Source organism: Globicephala melas, chromosome 3, assembly GCF_963455315.2.
Source record: "Globicephala melas chromosome 3, mGloMel1.2, whole genome shotgun sequence".
NCBI lineage: Eukaryota > Metazoa > Chordata > Mammalia > Artiodactyla > Delphinidae > Globicephala > Globicephala melas.
This window is the reverse complement of record NC_083316.1, coordinates 153,912,606-153,933,870: the sequence shown is the minus strand read 5'-3', so window position 1 is coordinate 153,933,870 and position 21,265 is coordinate 153,912,606. Positions and strand designations below refer to the sequence as shown.

The 21,265-nt window shown below is 56.3% G+C and overlaps 2 protein-coding genes and 1 long non-coding RNA gene across 6 annotated transcripts; 2 read left to right on the top strand and 1 right to left on the bottom strand.

Moving 5' to 3' along the window:
• Nucleotides 1-2,131: 2,131 nt before the first annotated feature.
• Nucleotides 2,132-4,937, top strand: LTC4S (leukotriene C4 synthase). Of its 2 annotated transcripts, none has more exons than XM_030844698.3 (5): nt 2,132-2,267; nt 4,042-4,141; nt 4,247-4,317; nt 4,407-4,488; nt 4,720-4,937. In XM_030844698.3, exons 1-5 carry the CDS (start codon nt 2,210-2,212, stop codon nt 4,847-4,849), a joined length of 441 nt encoding a protein of 146 aa, XP_030700558.1. In that variant the 5' UTR covers nt 2,132-2,209; the 3' UTR covers nt 4,850-4,937. The 2 variants fall into 2 exon arrangements, with proteins under 2 accessions (XP_030700558.1, XP_069901204.1); XM_070045103.1 differs by having other exon boundaries at nt 4,823-4,931.
• A 965-nt stretch (nt 4,938-5,902) lies between these two features.
• Nucleotides 5,903-16,037, bottom strand: MGAT4B (alpha-1,3-mannosyl-glycoprotein 4-beta-N-acetylglucosaminyltransferase B). 2 transcript variants are annotated; one of them, XM_030844694.3, is made up of 15 exons: nt 15,637-16,035; nt 10,315-10,500; nt 10,089-10,229; nt 9,875-10,008; nt 9,424-9,470; nt 8,987-9,100; nt 8,681-8,756; nt 8,438-8,552; nt 7,943-8,073; nt 7,660-7,767; nt 7,346-7,539; nt 6,846-6,924; nt 6,676-6,763; nt 6,484-6,596; nt 5,903-6,378 (listed from the first exon to the last, which is right to left on the bottom strand). In XM_030844694.3, the coding sequence occupies exons 1-15, from the start codon at nt 15,731-15,733 to the stop codon at nt 6,355-6,357; spliced, it is 1,647 nt and encodes a 548-aa protein (XP_030700554.1). In that variant the 5' UTR covers nt 15,734-16,035; the 3' UTR covers nt 5,903-6,354. The 2 variants fall into 2 exon arrangements, with proteins under 2 accessions (XP_030700554.1, XP_030700556.1); XM_030844696.3 differs by lacking the exon at nt 8,987-9,100 and having other exon boundaries at nt 15,637-16,037.
• Nucleotides 15,509-20,021, top strand: LOC115846193 (uncharacterized). 2 transcript variants are annotated; one of them, XR_004036811.3, is made up of 3 exons: nt 15,509-15,741; nt 16,372-17,011; nt 17,156-20,021. It is a non-coding gene; the product is annotated as an uncharacterized lncRNA (long non-coding RNA). The 2 variants fall into 2 exon arrangements; XR_004036812.3 differs by having other exon boundaries at nt 16,335-17,011.
• The last annotated feature ends 1,244 nt before the right edge of the window (nt 20,022-21,265 follow it).

Below are 21,265 nucleotides of genomic sequence, written 5' to 3'. Positions count from 1 at the left end.
GTAGTTATTTCCACTACTTTATCTTCCAGGACACTTATCCGTTCTTCTGCCTCAGTTATTCTGCTATTGATCCCATCTAGAGTATTTTTAATTTCATTTATTGTGTTGTTCATCATTGCTTGTTTCATCTTTAGTTCTTCTAGATCCTTGTTAAATGTTTCTTGCATTTTCTCTATTCTATTTCCAAGATTTTGGATCATCTTTACTATCATTATTCTGAATTACTTTTCAGGTAGACTGCCTATTTCCTCTTCATTTGTTAGGTCTGGTGGGTTTTTATCTTGCTCCTTCATCTGCTGTGTGTTTTTCTGTCTTCTCATTTTGCTTATCTTACTGTGTTTGGGGTCCCCTTTTTGCAGGCTGCAGGTTCGCAGTTCCTGTTGTTTTTGGTGTCTGTCCCCAGTGGCTAAAGTTGGTTCAGTGGGTTGTGTAGGCTTCCTGGTGGAGGGGACTAGTGCCTGTGTTCTGGTGGATGAGGCTGGATCTTGTCTTTCTGGGGGGCAGGTCCACGTCTGGTGGTGTGTTTTGGGGTGTCTGTGGACTTATTATGATTTTAGGCAGCCTCTCTGCTAATGGATGGGGCTGTGTTCCTTTCTTGCTAGTTGTTTGGCATAGGGTGTCCAGCACTGTAGCTTGCTGGTTGTTGAGTGAAGCTGGGTGCTGGTGTTGAGATGGAGATCTCTGGGAGATTTTTGCCGTTTGATATTATGTGGAGCTGGGAGGTCTCTTGTGGACCAGTGTCCTGAAGTTGGCTCTCCCACCTCAGAGGCACAGCACTGACTCCTGGCTGCAGCACTAAGAGGCTTTCATCCACATGGCTCAGAATAAAAGGGAGAAAAAGTAGAAAGAAAGAAAGAAAGAAAGAAAGAAAGAAAGAAAGAAAGAAAGAAAGAAAGAAAGAAAGAAAGAAAGAAAGAAAGAAAGGAAGGAAGAAAGGAAGGAAGAAAGAAAGAAAGAAAGAAAGGAAGGAAGGAAGGAAGGAAGGAAGAAAGAAAGGAAGAAAGAAAGAAAGGAGGAAGGGAGGGAGGGAGGGAGAAAGGAAGGAAGGAGGGAAGGAAGGAAAGAAAGAAAGAAGATAAAATAAAGTTATTAAAATAAAAAATAATTATTAAGAAAAAAAATTTTTAAAGAAAAAAAGAAGACGGATGGATAGAACCCTAGGACAAATGGTGGAAGCAAAGCTATACAGACAAAATCTCACACAGAAGCATACACATACACACAAAAAGAGGAAAAGGGGAAAAAATCATAAATCTTGCTCTCAAAGTCCACCTCCTCAATTTGGGATGATTTGTTGTCTATTCATATATTCCACAGATGCAGGGTACATCAAGTTGATTGTGGAGCTTTAATCCGCTGCTTCTGAGGCTGCTGGGAGAGATTTCCCTTTCTCTTCTTTGTTCTCACAGCTCCAGGGGCTCAGTTTTGGATTTGGCCCCGCCTCTGCGTGTAGGTCGCCAGAGGGCGTCTGTTCTTCGCTCAGACAGGACGGGGTTAAAGGAGCAGCTGCTTCGGGGACTCTGGCTCACTCAGGCCGGGGGGAGGGAGGGGTACGGAGTGCGGGGCGAGCCTGCGGCGGCAGAGGCCAGCGTGACGTTGTACCAGCCTGAGGCGCGCCGTGCGTTCTCCCGGGGGAGTTGTCCCTGGATCCCGGGACCCTGGCAGTGGCGGGCTGCACAGGCTCCCCGGAAGGGGGGTGTGGATAGTGACCTGTGCTCGCACACATGCTTCTTGGTGGCGGCAGCAGCAGCCTTAGCGTCTCATGCCCGTCTCTGGGGTCCGCGCTGTTAGCCGCGGGTCTCTGGAGCTCCTTTAAGCAGCGCTTTTAATCCCCTCTCCTCGCGCACCAGGAAACAAAGAGGGAAGAAAAAGTCTCTTGCCTCTTCCGCAGGTGCAGACTTTTCCCCGGACTCCCTCCCAGCTAACCATGGTGCACTAACCCCCTGCAGGCTGTGTTCACGGATTCTTAACACTTGCGCCACCAGGGAAGCTCTGGCCCTGGTTTCCACTTGCTCAGCCTGACCAGGCTCCCCAGGTCTCTCAGGCAATGGTCATGCCCCCTTCCCCAACCCCCTCCACTGAGAAGGGGCGGGGAGAGCGCGTCACTCTTCCTCTTCTGGGCCAGCCTCTGAGCAGCAGACAAGGGTGATAAGAGCCCCACAGCTAGCCGTCTCAGAGTCCAGCCTGGCCCGACAGAGCCACCGCCACCATGAAGGACGAAGTGGCTCTTCTGGCCTCTGTCACCCTCCTGGGAGTCTTGCAGCAAGGTGGGCTGGCTTCTGCTCTGGCAGTGGGTGGGCTTCGGACCCCTGCAGTCTGCCTTCTGCCCTCTAGGCACTGGGGAGGTGCTGGGGTCCAGGCCCAGGTGAGGGACAGCCCAGACTCCTGGTATGAAAGCTCTTCTGGCCCCCACCAGAGGGCTGAGGGGCTTGCATTTTCCCCAAGTGGGGAGGTGGAAGCCCTGGAGGGGTGTCTGCAGGGCAAACTGTGAAACCCTGAGCAGGGACCAAGGCTGAGAGGTACCCAACCTAGGGGATGGGCAGCGAAATGGAAAATGGCCCCTGAGGAACAACTGAGGTAGGCATGTGGGCTGCCTGGCTTGGGGTTGGAGGGTGGCACCTCAGCCAGCATAAAGAACCCTGGAAGAGGGCAGGGGCTTTCAGGGAGCAGGTGGGGCATCCAGCTATGTTGGGCTCTAGGGCCTGAGCAGGGGGGCAGGGTGCCAGGATGAATGGGTGTTCTGATGGTGAGTACAGAAGTGGGACAGCCATAGGCTTGATGCAGCCCTACTCCAGCTGATCCCTGCCCTCCCCAGCGGTCCCCTCTCTGGGTGTCCCAGTGGGAGGGCCCCATCCCCTGGGCCTGCCTTCAAAGTCACCCTCTCTATGCTGGAACCATGTGGAGCTAGACAGGGTTGAAACCTGCTTTTTGGCCCCCAAAGTTGCCTGCTTGGTGCCCTTCTCAGACCAGCCCTAGAGACACATTCCTGGGATAGATATTCTGGCTTTGGAGGACACCATTGCCTCACACTGTATGGGCTAGGACAAGACACAGCCTGGGGCAGGGGCCCTGGAGTGGCTGAGCAGACAGGCTGACTTGATCTCCAGCCATACCAGTAAGCTTGGCCCTCAGCCCTTCTTCACATACACTGTGCTGGCAAGGCAACCCTTGGTATCCACAGTGCGCTAAGGTTGGGATATGTCTGCAGAGGGCCTGGCACCAAGGGCACCAGGGCCATGGGACTTGCAGGAAGATAGTTGGAGACACCCAGTACTGGGACTGTTTGTGTGGTGGGCACCTGGCCTCAGGCGAAGAGAAGGGCTCCTGTGCACTCAGACCCTCAAGGGCCAGCCCACCCTCTGTACCCACCCATGTTGGAAGGGAGAGGGGCAGAGCCCTGGTGGCTTGGGGTTGGACTAGAATAGTCCCAGCCGTAACCACCTGGGGGCAGAGGAGAGGGTGTCTGTCAGATTGAGGCAGAGCCTGAACAGAGAAACTGAGGCAGGAACCCACACCACAGTTTGGAGGCACAGCGACCCAGGCTTGGTCGGGAGGTCCCTCCTGGTGAGCTCTGTGGGTGGCGGAGCAGGGACAGTTGGCCACAGGGTGTGTGATCCTCTGTACCTGGAAGGATGCAGCCAACTCTGCCCTCAGGTGGCACTCCCATTCCAGGGACCTGGGCCAAAGTCCAGGCCTAGAGGGTGGGAGTTGGACATTTGCCTGTGTTTTGCAAGTGAAATGATTCAGGAGCAAAGTCCTGCGGGCAGGTGTCCTGTGACGTGTCATCCCTTCCCTTACACTCACTGGGCTGGACAGGGCCTCTCAGAGCCCCAGGCCGGCACCCTGCCCTCCCCACTGAGTGTCGTGGACACAGGGCAAGCTCGAAGAGCAGGGGCTGGCGGTTCCCTTGGTCGGGCTTTTAAAGGGGAGTCGTGACGAGCAGGGTGTGGAGCTGGGAAAAGAAAAGATGCGCGGCCAGACTGGAGGCGGGGCTGGGAGTCTGGGTGCCAGATCTGACTCCGGCAACACCTCCTCCCCCAGCCTACTTCTCGCTGCAGGTGATCTCGGCGCGCAGGGCCTTCCACGTGTCTCCGCCGCTCACCACCGGCCCGCCGGAGTTCCAGCGCATCTACCGAGCCCAGTGAGGCGCGGTGGGAGGGCGCGGGGCAGGGAGCTAGGCAGCCCCGGGCGGTCAGGCTCGGAGGCCCCAGGCCGGCGCCCTTATGCCGCTCCTCCCCCACCGCAGAGTGAACTGCAGCGAGTATTTCCCGCTGTTCCTCGCCACGCTCTGGGTCGCCGGCATCTTCTTTCACGAAGGTCTGAGAGCGGGCCAGGGGCGCACGCACTAGAGCCACGGGGGTCCCCGCATCAGCGGGCTCACCCCACCCCGCCCTCCCCTTTCCCAGGGGCGGCAGCACTGTGTGGCCTGGTATACCTGTTCGCGCGCCTCCGCTACTTTCAGGGCTACGCGAGATCTGCGCAGCAAAGGTGAGAACCGGGGCGGGGCTCCCGGGAGGTCCACCGGGCTGGGGAAAGGTGGCTTGGCTTGTGGGCAGGGTCTTGACCGCAGAGGCCGCAAGCGGATGCCGGGCGGGACCAGGAGACTGGTTGGAGGCGGTTCCCTTTTGGGGGCAGGTGGGCGGGCCCTGGTGGAGGCGGGCCGTAGGGTTGGGGTGGGGCCATCGCCCCCGCCCCGCCCCCGCTGAGCACTGCCCGCAGGCTGCCCCCGCTGTACGCGAGCGCGTACGCGCTGTGGCTTCTCGTGGCGTTGGCGGCGCTTGGCCTACTCGCCCACTTCCTCCCGGCCGCGCTCCTCGGACAGTTCCAGAAACTGCTGCAGAAGGCCTGAGACGGAGGACGCCGGGTGGGCGGAGCCTCCTGGAGGACGGGGGAGGGTGCTCGCCCCCATCCCAGTCTCTCATTAAAGCGTGATCTCGAGTGCACTGTCTGGGTTGGAGTGGGTTGCGCCCTGCGGGTTGTAGAGCTTGGAGGGGCCTAGCTTCAGGCCACAGCAGTCTGTCGGGTTGCGGAAGGAAAGAGGCCTCTCTCGTGCAGGGGCTCGATCGGGCCCTGGGTCCGGTCCTCTCCCGCCCTGCTCCCCCACGCTGCTAGTCACACATCCTTTCCCGCCGGGGCTCACCCCACGGCTCCTCCTCCCTGCGGTCAGCTCTTTCCACGCCTGTCCCCCTCCTATGAGGCCTGCCTCTCCACTGACCCTCAGCCGCCCTATTCCTCATACCCTGGACTTCACAGCCGATACGAGGGGCTTTTTTTGGGTCGGTACTCGGTTACCGGCATCTAGAACAATGCAGTGTTCAGGGCAACCTGTTGCGGCCCGCGGAGAACGACGATGAACTTAATCAATGTAGTTTTAAGAGGCGCTGTCCAGTAAACGTCCTAGTGTCTCGGGGGACCAGATCTGGGGAAGGCCTGCTGGCCGGGAAGAGTCCCTAAAAAGGTGACTTTTAGCTGAGCAGGCAGAGGAGCTTTCAAAGCAGGGCAAAAACAAAGGCCCTGAGATGGATGGGAGGACCTAAAATGAGTCAAAGACTGGGGACAGGAGCAGGGCCTTGGAGACGGTGGAAAAGGTGGGACTGAGACCCAGGAAGGAGTGGGAGGAGGTGGTGGGGGGATGCCTTTGGTGAGAGGCGGCTGCAGGCACTTGGGGAGGTATGATGGGCGCTAGGGGGCGCGCTCCGAGGAGGGTTATCACGGAAGTGGGGGCGGTTTGGGGGCGTGGACCCAGATTCCGCACCAGCTCCATCAGCGAGTTACCACCGGGCTGCCGGGACCCTCCCAGAGAATGCGAGCGAGGTCCTGCGGAACTGCGCGGAGGGCGGGGTCGCCGGGTGGTATCGCTGGGCGGCTAGGCGCCAGGCTGTGAGCTCGGAGCAGGCACACACTTCATTAACCCTTTATTACAAGGAGCGCTCTTATAGAAGTATATGTGGACTTAACGTGAAAAAAATCAAATGTATCCAAGAATAAAAAACACAGCACATAAAGTAGTATATGCATTCCAGTGTTCGCGCGGAGACAGTGGGCGCCCAGGAAAAGGCTCTTCTATAAAGGTCTGGCTCAAGGGGGCCAGGATGCGAACGGTTCCGGGCGGCGCGGACCGGCCTCAGGCACAGTGTGGGGGCCTCCTGCCTCTTCCCCGCGGCCGGCGGGCGGGGCAGCACCAGTTCCTGGGGCCTCCGGGCCAGCGGCCACCCCAGGCCAATGGAGTGGGGTGCCAGGCAGAACCCCTCAGACTGGGGTGGCCGCGCCTGGCCCTCCGGGGGCAGCGGCGACGACATCCCAGGTCTCGTGGGCTTCAGGGCCAGCCAAAACGCACCCTCAGAAGCCCTTGGCTTAGTCAGCCTTTTTCAGGAAGATCTGGAAGAGCAGGGCTCAGTGTCAGCTGGGGTCTCAGAGAGCAGCCCTGGTCTAGCTATTTGGTACAGCTCCCCATTCCCTGTACCCAGCCCTGCCCTATATCACCTCACTCAGAATGACCCACACCGGCGAGTCTGTCTGGATGGAGAGGCGCAGTGCTTCCAGGGGGCCAAAGGCTGGGTCCACTTCTCCCTGTGCCACACCCTTGTAGAAAGAGCCTGGGGGAGTGCAGCAATGAGAGGTTGTCCCAAGACTCCTGGCTCTCCCCTCACCTCCACTTGACTGCCCCTCACTCACCGATCTGGAGGTAGCCATCAGAGCTCCGAGGGTACTGGAGAGTGGCTGAACGGCCCTCCTGCAGGGCCTCCTTGTCTGACTGGAGGTTCTGGGGACAAAATCAAGGGGCTGAAGCCAGTGGCTGTGGAAGGGGCAGGCCTCAGTGCACACCCACCTGCTACTACACTCACATCAAAGGGCAGCACCTCCACAGATGTGTTGAAGAGCTTGTCCTCTGGGTGCTCAATGTTCCCACTTCGGAAGAAGAACCTGTGGCCAGACAGGCCTGTGAGCTGCTGCAGGGGTGGGGCACTGCCCAGGCACACTACCCAGCAGAGAAAGGCCAGGCCTGGGCTAGGAGTGCAGTAGGTGGGCCCTGAGGTACTGGGTGAGGCTGGGCACCACCCGGGGCAGCCGTTGGACTTGCAAGGCAACCAGGGCCTTACTTGTAAGGACAATGGTGATGGGCAATGTCACTGAGCTCCTGTGGGCACTGCTGGACTTAAGTCTTTACAAAGTGACTACTGTTCTGAGCCCCACTTTTCAGATAAGAAAACTTAATAGGGTTAAGTAATTTGCAGGGGAGGGTCACAGAGGGAAATCTGCAGGTTCAGAAATTTGTGGTGAGGCCTCTACCCTGGTAGCCACCCTGCCCCTCCCCCAAGGTGGACCTGTGGGCGCTGGCACTGACCGCTCCAGTCGCAGTGGCTGGAAGAAGCGGAAGCGGATGAAGTCCCCTGCAGCGGGCGTGAAGGCCCAGAAGAAATCCTCGCGCAGGTAGGCCTTCTCCAGGGTGAAGTGCTGGTATGTCTTGAGGCTCGTGCTCACTTCCGCTGGCGGGTTCACATGCTCCTTCCGCAGTGCCTGCTTCCCAAAGTCCTTGTCCTACAGTGGAGGAGGGACAATGGTGTTAGGGTGGGCCCTGGACTTGCCCTGCTACCTCCTTGTCCAACCTCAGCCCAGGCTCTGCTGTACTCAACTAGGCTTGAGTGTGGCACTGCCCACCTTCAGTTTCTGGATCTTGCCCGCCAGTGAGGAGTGAGTGCCCACGTGCTGGAAGAGGGATGGCTTAAAGCGGATCCGCAGGTTGGCCTTCTGCCGGTCACAGTGCTTCTGTGGAGGGAGGGTGACACACGCTAGGGCTCAACTCAACTCTTCCTCTGAAGACAGAAACTCCTCCAGCCAGCAGCACAGTCTCCTCCTGTCAGGTGCATGGTCACCGACACAGTCCCTACTGTAGGCTGCTTGCTCCACCGCCCCCTCCCGCCTCTGTGCAGGCTCTGCTCACCGCATCCTTCTCAGGATTGCAGACCTTCACCCACAGAATATGGTCCAGGAGCCAGTCGATGGGCTTGTCCCGGTAGAACATGAGGATGAACTCCACAATGATGCTCAAGTCCAGTGACTTGAACATCTTCCCTGGGGGTGGGATTGGAGGGAAAGGGGTGCTGAGTAGGCAGCTCTGCCCTGCCCTACTTCCTCTTAGTCCCTGTGGGGGACTCTGGGAAGGGTCCCACAGCAAAACTTCTGGCTGGCTGCAGGCAGGCGCAGGTAACAAGAGAGCAGACGGGATGGTGAGCCCAAACATCCCGATGCAGAGGGCAGGCAGGAACAGGCCAGGTGGGGCTGCAGTGGGCACTCCAGGCAAAGGCTCAGAGCACGACACTGCATGGTACTAGGGCTCAGAACAGGGCGTGGGACTGAGAGATGATGACAGAGGCAGAAGTGGGCTGGATGGAGATATTTTGGTTAGGTCAGCGGGGCAGGGAGGGGGGTGGCACACCAATGAAGCCCAGCTGGGAGAACTCCAGGATCATCCAGTCCTCCGAGGGCTGCTGGAGTGCGAAGTTCTTCATGGTGCTCAGGTAGTTGGGCTTGGCTATGATGTCATCCTCCAGCTGCACAGTGGTGGGTAGGTAGAAGGGGGCCGGGACTCAGGATGGGCACAGGGGCAGGGCAGGGCTTGCCACCCAGGCCCATCCGGGGTCCAGGGGGGAAAGGGACAGAGCAGGGTCTCAGTGCTCACCTGCACGTAGTAAATGCCTTTGGACTGCGCATACATCATGAGGAAGCAGTAATCAAGGTTCTGTTTGGTCCTCCACCTGTGGGCCAGGGGCAGGGGCCTCAAGAGCTCAGACCCCCTCCACCTCCAATGTGGCTACCACAGAGGCCACTGAGTGGGTAGGAGACCCCCACCCCCCCATGCAGGGGTCCTCCAATGGAACAATGGAGGCACTGCAGGGAAGTGCCCAGGACTCATACACCCACAGACTAGGTTCTTAGCACAGGTGGGCAGGTGCTGGGGGCACAGGGAGGTGGGTAGTGCTAGTACCTGACTCTCTCCTTGGGGTCCCCAAAGGACTCTCGGAGGCGGGAGAAGTCAGGGTAGAAGTGGGGAGAAGGGGAGATGACCTCTAGGAGCCCAGAATGGATCTCTGTAGGGAACCTGGGGGACAGGAAGGCCCAGTGAGTGTGCAGCCTCCAGGGACTGGAGCAGGGACAGAGCTGAGCTAGCTAGACCCCGTCCTTTTCTTAAGGCCCACCAGGCAGACATCCCCTGACACCACACCCATCCTACTGAGGCACTGAGGCTCCAGAGGGGTTGGGTCATCTCTACATGCCCACCCCCTTTCATCAAGAGGGGAAGCACCCTTTCCCACAGAGGGATGGCGCATCTTGCTGGGGGGGGGGGCACAGCCGGCACCTGTCTGCCCAACACCCCGCAAAGGGTCCTCCCTCCACCAGCCTTGTCGGGCTGTCTGTACTCACAAGGCCTTGATATTCTCCGTCACCAGCGAGGTATACTGTGGGTCAGTCTGTGGGGAGACCAAGTGCCCTCCATGAGCCAGGCTGCCAGCCCAAATGGCCTGGAAGAAAGCGCTGAGGGAAGGACACAGCCTTCTCTCCCACATGGAGGGAGTGAGCCCACCATCCCGAAGGCTAAGTAAGGCTGGGCCTGGGGGTCACAGGTGCCTCAGAAAAAGCCCTTTTAGATACCTCGGTCCAAGGGGTGGGACAGACTATAACTGGCATCTCCACGAGGGGGCGCTAAAATGTCTTTCCTTTTAACTTTTTATCTTGTTAAGTTTGTGAGTGAAACTGATGATTGAACTTCTGAGAGTTTTTTCCTCCGAAATGTTGCTGTTTTCATTCTCCTTGTTATTTTGTGCCGTGTGTCCTCCTCTGAATGTCCCCTCGACCCGTGCCCCAGCCCACTTGCCTCAGCGATCAGCACCACGATGACCGAGTCCTCTTTCTCCTGTGGGCTTAGCTCTGAGATGAGCGAGTGCAGCGTGTCAGTCAGGTACGAGTGCACCTCGCGCCGCACGCTGGGGATGCCCATCACCACTGACACTGCAGGGACGCGGAGGGTTGGTACTGGGCACTGCGTGGGGGTCGTCCCACCACCCGCCACTCCCGGGCCCCGCCCCTACCTCCGGTGCGGCCCTGGCCCACGCGCACAGCGGGCTGCAGGCTGCTTTCCTTGGCTAGCAGGTGTGGCAGGTGGTGGAAGACAGTGGGTAGGTGCAGCACGTGCTTGTGCGAGACGTTCCACGGCTTCAGGCGTGGATCCTCTGGGTGGGTCAGGAAGGGACAGGTCAGACAATGCGGTCTGCCATCAGCCTCGCATCCCCTGCCACTTCCCGCTCCTGTGCTCACCGGTTAGGCGGCCCCAGGTGCGATTGCTGTCTCCGTCTCGCAGCGCTTGTCTCTCCGACACGGCCCTCTTGATCTCGTCCAGCACCAGGTTGAGCTCCTTGGAGCGCTTGAGGCTCTCCTGCTCAGCTGCATGCAACCGGTCACGCAGCGCCAGAAACTCCCGCTGGTACACGTCCACCACATCGCCTGTGGGTGGTACACAGGCTGTCACCAGGGGGCAGCATACAGCTGAGGTACTGCTCCTTGAGTGTTAGCCTACACATCTGTTCATATGCCTGCCACATGTGAGCCACATGGGGTTACATAAGGGTCACTCTGAAGTCACAGTGACACTCACACTTGGGGAAGAAAAGCCTCCACTGGGGGAATTAGCCCTCTCCAGTGCTCTCCCTTTATTTTCTGCATTGAGGAGACATCTGAAGTGGGAGGGCTACAGGACCACTTCCAGCCCCAGGTGAGACAAACCTAAGCTGAGGCTGAAAAGGCTCAGACTGAATCCTCTCCATCCCCTCCCCTCTCCTCCCAAAGCCCCCTCTTGCTTCTCCTTGCAGCATCTCCTCCTTCCAGGAAGTAGAGCACCCAAGGTCCCACCCAGGGCACAAGGACCCAGACCTTCCGCAAGGAGCCCTTGGCATTGAGGCCAACCTTGCCCTGTTCCTTCTTTCAGCCTCTGCACTTTGCTTCCCATCCCCGTTCACAGAGATCACAGGCAGCCCCATCCCCAAGGCCCCATGGGGACAGAAAACCTCCCTTGACTCTCCCCCATATCCTGCAAGTAGTACTGAGCCCAATGCACACATTTGTCACTGTCCTCATGGTTGTCATTCTACACTAGGCACCAGCTCTGGATTTGCAATCTCACACAGTCCAGCGGGGGTGGGTGGGTGGGGACTGTTGCAGTTACAGCCCCCAATGCTCAGAGGAGCAAATGAAGTTGAGAAACTAGTCAGGGGTCCCTCAGCAAGTCAGCAGCAGAAAGGGGACAAGAGCTCTAAGTGCGCTGAGGCCTGCTTCTCTGGAGATGTGTCCTAGGCCTAGACCATGCCACCCCAGGGGGGCCTGTGTCAGAACCTCCAACTGGGCACCATGTGCAGGCACTAGGGGTGCACATGGGCCAGAAGCAGCACAGAGGTAGGGCTGCTATGTGACAGTGGAGAGGGATCTCCAGGGTGCCAAGCACCTGGCTCCACTGGTCTGGCAGGGCCCAGCGAGCAAGAATGAGACAAATAACATCAACAACGTCGTCGTTATCTGCTGCTGAGGCAGCCAGGTCCTGCCAGGCTGTGCACTCTCAAGGCCTTTTCTAATCGGCTTTTGCCCTCTTTATTTGCCATCACACACACCTCCTTTTCCTTGTCTGATGTCTATGCTTTCACACATGCTGTCTCTTCTGACTGGAATCCCCTTTTCTCTTCTGGGCCTGATGAAAACCCATGTAGCCTTCAAGGCCTAGTTGCCTTCCAGATCTCCCCTCTCACCCTCAGGCAGCTCTTATGTTCCTTGATCCCTTGAGAAGGGGTGGTCACAGCCACTAGAATGCCCTGGGATGGTGTCACCTCCCCACAGTCGGGTATACCAAAGGTCATGACCAAGGCAAAGTTCGGTCATCTCAGGACACCCCCTCTCTGCAGCTGGGGCAGAGGCTGAAGTGCTAAGTCCTGGGGAAGAGGGAGGGGTAGCCCCTACGCAGGACGGAGAGGCTGTGGGGGGAGGGGCAGGGGAGCCAAGCAGATCCTTGATGAGGCACTCCAGAGTTAGCAGCTTGCCCGATCTCCCTTCCCACACCCTGCCCATGGGGCCAAAGGCCAGGCCACTTCAAGCTTCTGTGCTCAGGGACAGCCCTGCTGGGGGAGGGAGTCAGGAGTCAGGTTACCAGATCTTTGAGGCTCTGCTCTGGGTTCTGAGGCCAGGTTACCCTGGAAACCTGACCCCTTGAACAGGGAGCTGGCCACCCCCAGCACTCACCTGCCCAGCTGCCAGTAGGGAGGAGGGACTGGAGGTGCTGAGGCCCAGCAGGAGGGAGTTCAGAGCTGCCTACACAGGCAGGTGGCCTCCCTCCTGCCTGGGTCCCTACCCACCCACCTATTGTCCCTGATGCCCTCCCCAATGCCACCCCAGTGCTGTGGAGCTGCTGAGTCTTGCAGGGGCAGCCCTTGTGCTACTGGCTACACCCAAGGCAGCTCCCTGCAGTGGGGACCTCTGTGAAGTGGAGGGAGAGTAAGGAGATCTCATCCCCCTCTGACTGCTGTTGCTGCCCCTGTCGTCCCCCCCCCGCCCCCCCCGCAAACCCATGGCCTTCTCTGATCTTTAAGTAGGCTGAGCTCTGTCCAACCTTAGCCTGCCCCAGGGGGACAGGCCAGTGGCAGCGGTGGGCCCTGCTGACCTGAGTCACCCTGACCACCAAGGCCTGGGCACAGCCTGCTCCCTACCCTGGCCTCCCTTCCTAGGAGCCTTCTTCTGCCCAAGTCCTGGGGGCAGCTGTGGTCACACTACTGGAGGCTTTCCCGCCCCTTCCTCCACCAGAAGGCAGAGTAATCAGGATACCTGAAGCCCATGATACCACAGTCTTCCCTTTGGTTCTCTCTTTGTTAAAGAAACAGATTCAAGAGCCAGGCTGGGGCACAGACCTTGTGCTCTGTACTTAGGGAAGGGGAAACAGGCTCAGAGGGGCACAGGGTGGTTCCAGGCCCAGCAAAGGTCTGCTGTTAACCTGCGGTGAGGGGACTTCCCTTGCGGTCCAGTGGCTAAGACTCTGAGCTCCCAATGTAGGGGGCCCAGGTTCAATCCCTGGTCAGGGAACTAGATCCCATATGCCGCAACTAAGACTTCACAAGTCTCAACTAAAAGATCCTGCACATGGCAAGGAAGATCACACATGTGGCAACGAAGATCCCGCGGGTGGCAACGAAGATCCCGCGGGAGCAACTAAGACCTGGAGCAGCCAAATAAATAAATAAATATTTTTTAAAAAAAGTCCTGCAGTAGGGCAGGGGCATGGAGAGGGTGCAGGTGTTCACCTCCTCTCCAGGGCTTGCACCCACCCTCCCAGTGGTCAAGACAGGCATCCATCATTGCTGAAATCCAAGAGAGGGGACAGCCTAGACATTGGGGAGGGCTGTGTGGCTGAGGCCACCCCCCTGGAGGGTTTGCTGTTTTCCCTGGAGACCTTCAGCAGGTGCTTGGCTGAGGGCTACAGTTTGAGCATTAGTGGAGCTGCTGCATAGATTTGGTCAAGGCTGGATATGAAAGTGGGCCTGAAACCCCGTATCTAGGGTCCGTCTTGCTAAGGCCTATGTGTCCTTCCTGGCCCTTGGCTTCCAGGATGCCACCTGTTCCTGCTTTCCCTTCCTCTCTGGCTTCTTGCCCACCTCTTCCCTTCCCTACAGATATGGCTTCCTCTGCCTTTCCTCTAAGCATCAGTGCCTGGGCCAGCCCTCTCCTGAGCCTCCTACTCACTGCAAGCTGGAAGCCAAGGTCCAGTCTGGCCTCAGACTTAGTCTGGTTTCCCCATGGGCTTAATGCAGTCATCTGAATGTAAGAATGAGAAAGGTTCATATAAGAGCCCAGACTCAGTCTTCTCTTCAAGCTTCCAAAGACCAGACCCTACTGGGACTCCCAAAACAGTAACAGCCCTTGATGGGGAAGGCCCAGGTGACCCTCTTGTCACATGTCACACAGGCTTCTGGACTGCCACACCCAAGGGACAAGGACCCCTGCATCTGAGCCCCACATTTCTTTGAGTAGGGGTGCTCTCCTGCTCCACAGGCCCTCCTCGATGCCCCGCTTAGGGAGAGTAGGCTCTAAATGGAGCCATGGGTATCCCCCTCACTCCTGGACACTGTGGCCAGCCAGACTCACAGAGAAGGTGTCCTGGTGGGAGGGGCTGGTGCTGCAGTTCCTGACACCTGGCTGAGGGCCAGTGGCTGCCATAGGAGGCACACAGGAACTGCGGCCTAGCCCAGGACAAGGTGCAAGGGGTCATCGCTCCACTCACAGCTGAACAAGTGTGCCCCAGCCCATCAGATATGGCCCCACCTTGGCCTCCATGCCAGGCTGCTTACATGGCCACTCTCTCAAGGGTCCAAAATGCCCTCCCCCAGGTGACACACCCCACCTACGGAGAACTCCGCCCCAGCCATGCCCTCCATGTACCAAGTCCTAGAGGGTCTCCCCTCAGGCGCTCTGGAGCCCTTAGGGCAGCCCAGGCCTTCACCCAAACAGGGCTGGGCTGAGCTGGGCGGGCAGGAGCCAGGCGGGCAGGAGCCAGGCGGGGACACTGGGACTTGGAGGGTCAGAAAGGCTCCAGCTTCTCCCGCAGCCTCTGTTGGGGAACAGGGAAGCAGGAGGTGGGAGGGAGGCAGAGGGTCAGTTGGCCTCAGCCTGATCCTGCTTAGGCCTCCTGCAGGAAAGCCAGACGGCAGGAAGGAAGCAGCTTTTCCCGGTGCCTCCTGTGCTAAAGGTTGGGTAGACAAGGGCCTGCGAGCGCCTCCTCAGCCTTCAACCCTCAGCCAAGGCCCCACTCAGCCCCAGCCATCCCAACCAACACAGAGCAACTCCAGCCAGTGCTGGGGCCTGCCCCCTCAGTCCTAAGTGTGCTGGCCAGATGCAGAGGGGCCATGACGGTGGACTGGCCAGCTTAACCAAACTTCAGGTGAGAGTTAACCGGTAGCCAGGACTGGGTGGGGCGCTCATGAGGCCCTCCATGCATCCCCCCGGGCCAGTAGCCACAGGAAGCATTCCGCAGCACCCACATCCCTGTGGAGGAGTCCTGGGGCCAGATGTCCTGGAGGAGGGCTGTGGAGGCCCCAGGGAGCCGCACCCACAGTGGGCTGGGGTGGAGAGGTGGTGTGAAGTGATGGTACTGCCTGGATGTCTGGCTGCCTCCTCACTCGTGTCTCAGGATCGGTGTACCCAGGTGCCTGGAGCGGTACCCTGGGGACCCTCTGGCACAGCCACCTCTGTGACCTTGTGTCCCTGTCCCTCTCTGAGAACTCTGAGGTCCCCAGCTCACCAGAGGGAGCGACCCGCCCTAACACGGGCAGAACTGTACTCACGAAGGCCGGTCCTGAGCGCGCACGGGGCACCCGACTCCCGCTCACCGGCGCGGCCCAGCCCAGGCCAGAGGAGAATTTCGTTATTCCAGCAGCAAACAAGTGGGAGCGAGGATGGGAGGGGCGTCCTCTCGCACCGCCCGGGCGGGGAAGGGGCGCCCGCGTCGGCTTCCGGCCGCTTTCCGCGGCAGCTGCCCGGACCCCGCTCCGGCCGCCGGCGCCCAGGTGTGGGAGGGGGCGCGAGGCGGGCGACGGCGGGGGAGGGGCTCACCTTTCTGGCCGCTGAGCGCCGCGTACCAGGAGAGCGAGAGGAAGGCGCACAGGCAGAAGAGCAGCAGCGTCAGGAAGGCGCCATTGCGGAGCCTCATCTCCTCAGGTGCGCGGTGGGCGCCGGCGGGGCCGAGGCCGCATGGCCCGGGGGGGCCGGGGCCGGGGCGTGGGGACCTGGAGGCTGCAGGGGCCCCGGCCCCGGGGCGGGGAGGGGCTGGGAGCCCGGGGCCGGGCAGGGATGCGGGCGGGCCTGCCGGGCTGGGGACTGGGCCGGGCACCGCGCTGACGGCTCCTCTGGGGCGCAGGGAGTGGACCTCCTAGGCTCGGCGCTTGGGCCGGGCCAGGCTGGGCTAGGCTGGGCGGTGAGAGCCGCGGCCCGGCCTGGATCCCGGGCCGCCGCGGAGTCGGCTGCGAAGGGCGGGGCGGCCGGGATTTAAAGGGGCCGCATCATCCGCTGCTGCCACCAGCACCACGAGGGGGCGGGGTGGGGGACCAACGCCCGGGATCCCGCCCTCCTGTCTCCGGACAGCGGCCCCCACGTGGGCTCATGCGTCCCGGACTTCACGGCCCTGGGCACCGGCCTCAGGTAGGTCAAAGCTGGGGCCTTCGCGAGTTCGCGTATTCTGTGGTGGAGGCCATGTGAGGGGGTCCCCCAGCCCCTTCTCAGTAACATTTTCGTTGTGAACTCTCGAAACCCAGATCTGGACTTCAATCACATTAACTTGAGGCCCCTCAGGTCCCTTCGCCAGGTCTGAGAAGTCTAGGCAAATAAAGGTGAGACAAGCTGGGACCTGGGACCTGGAACCCTTTGCTGCAATGCTTGCTCCTGGACAAACATCTCCAGCAACAAAATACGAAGAAACTACAAGGGACTAAAAAGTACTGTGTGCATGGGCAGTTGGGGCAAATTATGAACAGCAAGATAGAAAAAGACCAAAAACCTGACTGCCACTTCTGAAGAGCCGGGAGCAAAAACAGGGTACCGCACATGCCCCCTGTGCACCATCAAAGGGGTGGGCAGACCACCTAAGCCACCCCTCCTGCCCAACCCCCAGACACACCCCTAACCTCACCCCATGTAAGGGACCAGCGAGCCCCACCCGGGAGCGAGCAAGGGAACCTGTTACTTGTTTTCACTGCCCCCCTGCTGCAGCAGGGCCCCCAGTAAAGCCTTGCCCAAATTTCTTGTCTGGCCTCTTATCAATTTCCATTGATTAAGGAAGGCCAAGAACCCTGACCAGTAACAGATTTCTGGCACCCAACATGGGACCTCTCCCTCTTCACGGGAGAGGATCTGGTCACCTCTGGGACCACTGAAAGCAGCTTCCCCGTGGGTGACAAGAGATCGCCTGAACCTCACCTCGTCACCACATTTGGTAAGTCTGCCTTTCTGGCCCCTAGGGGCCTCAGTACCCTCATTCATGCAATGCTTTCCCCCTCCCGTTTGTCCCTTTCCCTCTGCTTATATCTCTCTACTTCTTTCTCTGTCTTTTCCTACTCCTCTGTCTTATCCTTTGGAGAGAGTGGACATTGGGCAGCTACAGTATCACTCCTCTCAGCACGTGAGACCATGCTCCCTCTGGCCGTCAATGGGTGACAAGCAGAGGTGGGAGAGGCTCGCCTCACACCATGCAGACCTTGGTCCAGTGGGCTCTCCCTGATGGGAGATTTATGACAGTGATAGAATTCAAACCTCATATCATGTAGTGGCTGGAAGTTCTATTGTCCCAGTATTCTCACCTTTATTTTCCTGCTGTCTCTTTTTTTTTAGTCTTTCTCTCCTCCCTTCACCTCTCCCTTGATCCTTACACCTGCACTCCCATCCCCTTTATCCTGAAAAGTTCTTGTTTGTGTCAAGTTTTTGTCGGTGGTACATGTCGAGTAAAAGGATCTTTGTCTTATGTAGTTTTGTCTGTCCAACCGCTCCTGCAAGTCTCTGCTGAAATTGTGGGCCCTGTGGAGCACTTAAGCCTTGAAATACAAACACAGCTCACATTGCCTGAGACTCCAGCCTTGGGTTACTTAGTGGGATTTTAAAAAGAATAAAAAAGAGAGGAGCTTGCATTTCTCTCCTCTGCCTTTGCAATGTAACTGTTCTGCCTGGGCTCTAGGAACTATCTGATCCATCTGTAGTCCCCCAGACTGAGGAAAAAAAAGAGACCTTTTTAAATTCAAGTGGGAAAACTATGAGATCTCTGGTTCTGTTTCTCTTTATGTAAACATTAACTTGTAAATGAGCTGTATTTAATTGGCTTAAAGGAAACTGAGCATGTATATACATTCTCAGAAATATAAAACTCGCCAGAATACATTCCACCTTCATGTGATCTGGGAAATATTCAATATTAAATTAATATCTGGTATTAGAGCTAGTTTAAGGTTGTGGGCTTAATACAGACCTGTCTTTAGAGTCATCAACATTAAGAATAATATAATATTTTCATTGTTCCTAGGGTTACTGGAAGTCAATAAATGCATATTGTTTCTGTTATATAATCTGTCAACAGGGAAAATAACCTGATGTGATTACATTTTTAAGTAAATGTTACTGAGGTAAGAGCTTTTTGGTAAACTCTATAGGAATAATTATGTTTTGGAAATATCCATCTAAAATAGTCTCTCCACATTTTGGTAACTTGAAGCAATATTAAGTTAAATGATAGGAATTCATTGAGTATCTAGGCCATTTCAAATAAGATGAAATATTGGCACATTAATTGCTAAACAGATCTAAATTTACGACTTTACAACTTTTGTCTTTTTATGAGGGGGAAACTAAAGATGTTTGGCTTTATGAAACACATGTCTTGTACCACATACCCCACTGAGCAAAGAAATAGTGCTTTGGGAAGTTGCATGTTTCTAGAGGTTATGGAATATTCCAATCAGGGAATGCTAATGTAAAGACAGTTCATGGTTGCTTGAGGAAAGTAGGATGTGCGTTTTCAGTAAAAGAAGGTATGAGGAGTGGAAATATATTTTGTTAAAAGAGGGCTTCCCTGGTGGCGCAGTGGTTGAGAGTCCGCCTGCCGATGCAGGGGACACGGGTTCGTGCCCCGGTCCGGGAGGATCCCACATGCCACGGAGCGGCTAGGCCCGTGAGCCATGGCCACTGAACCTGCGCGTCTGGAGCCTGTGCTCCGCAACTGGAAAGGCCACAGCAGTGAGAGGCCTGCGTACCGGGAAAAAAAAAAAAAGAAAGAAAAGGGTGATTTTGTCCTAGAGCTGGTTGTTTCTGAATGGGAAAAGAATAAGGGACAAAATAATATGACTACAGGAAGTTGCAAAAGGTTTGTGGAAAAGGAACATTGGGAAAAGAGTTTTGTGTATGGTCAAGATTTTCTAAGGTTGGATTAAATTTGACTAGGTAAATGGATTTTATTAAGAGTAGGCTGATGCAGGGCTGGATTTATTTTCTTTCTCTCATAAGAGAACAGTTTTCCTGGAATGCTGCTTTTGATAAAAGATTGTGTGAGTTTCAGTGCCTTTAAGTGGTCTGTATTTACTTTTTAAAAAAAATACATTTATTTATTTACTTATTTTTGGCTGTGTTGGGTCTTCATTGCTGCACACAGGTTATCTCTAGTTGTGGTGAGCGAGGGGCTACTCTTCGTTGCTGTGTGCAGGCTTCTCATTGCGGTGGCTTCTTTTGTTGCGGAGCACGGTCTCTAGGTGCATGGGCTCAGTAGTTGTGGCTCGTGGGCTCTAGATCCCAGGCTCAGTAGTTGTGGTGCACAGGCTTAGTTGCTCCGCGGCATGTGGGATCTTCCCGGACCAGGGCTCGAACCCGTGTCCCCTGCATTGGCAGGAGGATTCTCAACCACTGCGCCACCAATGGTGAAATAAGCCCCTGTATTTACTTTTGAAATCCTTTTTTCACCTTAGCTCAAGGAATAAATATTGTTTCACAATGACCTATGATCCTATCTGACCAGGTGTTTTAAAGCTTTTTGAGGGAATTCCTTGATTGTCCAGTGGTTAGGGCTCCATGCTTCCACTGCAGGGGGCACGGGTTCAATCCCTGGTTGGGGAAGTAAGATCCCACAAGCTGTGCAGCATAGCCAAAAAAAAACTTTTTGAAATTTTTGACAAACTTCCCAAATACCAAATTCTAATTAAAGTTCTTTTGACCTCCAGCTAACTTTGGGGTACTTCAAAGGGCCCTGGGAGCATCCCAAAGACAGATCCTAAGCTAACTGGGTTCATTGGTATGTTAAATTACACGGGAAACACTGTCCAGACTTACTGTTGCCTGTGTCAGATGGAATCATCAGGCTCTTCCCAATTTTATCATAGCTGCCAAGCAGATAGGGGAGAGGGTTTTCGGTTCTTCTGCTGTCTGGTCTCTCACCTTACTCTATGTCCAAAAATCCCCTATGGGAATACTCCCACCTCTAGACCCTGAGGTCCTGACCCCTGTGGCTTTTTCTACTGCGCCCAACTTCAATTCCTCCAGGAGTTCCTTTTTTGCACCTCTAGGACCCCCTTCACTTCAGGCCTTGGCAGCCCATACACTGCTACAGACAGCCTTTTGGACTGGCTGCTGCTGAGAAGCCCTCACTATAAACTTTGTAGACGCTCAATCTTGAGGAATACACCCTCGCATAAGGAAACGTATTATAAGGCATAAGCTTTATAGATAACAGATCCCCTCAAGGAGAGTCCTGGCAGTGCACTGAAACAAATGTCCTGCCCACCCCCCCCCCACCCCTTGTGCAAGGGACTGGGTTGACCAGAAACATCGGGTTAGGTAATGGGAGAGTAGAGGATGCTCAAAATCCCATTAGGTAAGAAGGGAATTTGGAGGACACTCTGACCCCCTTCTGACAAAAGCCTCCTGGTAAATGTCTCTGGGATGCCGGACTTCATTTCTAGGAATGCTTTCTCAGTTGCAGGTTACTTACTCATCATGGGTGGATCCTCTTCTAAGCCAGGAGCCCTGTTGGGAATATAATTCCCCAGAGGGAACAGAAGCCAGGAACCACATCATCCAATGTGTATTAGAAGGGATGAGAAAGTGTATCAAAAAGCCAGTTAACTGGGCTTCCCTTGTGGTGCAGTGGTTAAGAATCCGCCTGCCAATGCAGGGGACATGGGTTCGAGCCCTGGTCCCGGAAGATCCCACATGCCGCAGAGCAGCTGGGCCCGTGCGTCACGGCTGCTGGGCCTGCGCTCTGGAGCCAGCGAGGCACAACTACTGAAGCCCGAGCACCTAGAGCCCGTGCTCCGCAACGGGAGAAACCACCGCAATAAGAGGCCAGCGCACCACAACGAGGAGGGGCCCCTGCTCGCCACAACTGGAGAGGGGCTGCGCGCATCAGTGAAGGCCCAGTGCAGCCAAAAATAAATAATAAATAAATTTATTTTTAAAAAAAAAGCCAGTTAACTATGAAAAGTTTAAAGGAGTGACCCAAGAAGAAAAAGAAAATCCAGTCCTCTTTCGGGTATGAAGGTTTTTAGAAAATTAACTAACATTGATCCCTCCACTCCTGTGTGTCAATCCCTGCTGGGACAACATTTTATCAGCCAGTCTGCCACTAATATTATGCCCACAAACCCCTATGCCCCAACTCCTAGAGCTGGCCTTTGGGGTATTTAATAATCGAGATCAAGCTGAAGAGGAAGAGAGA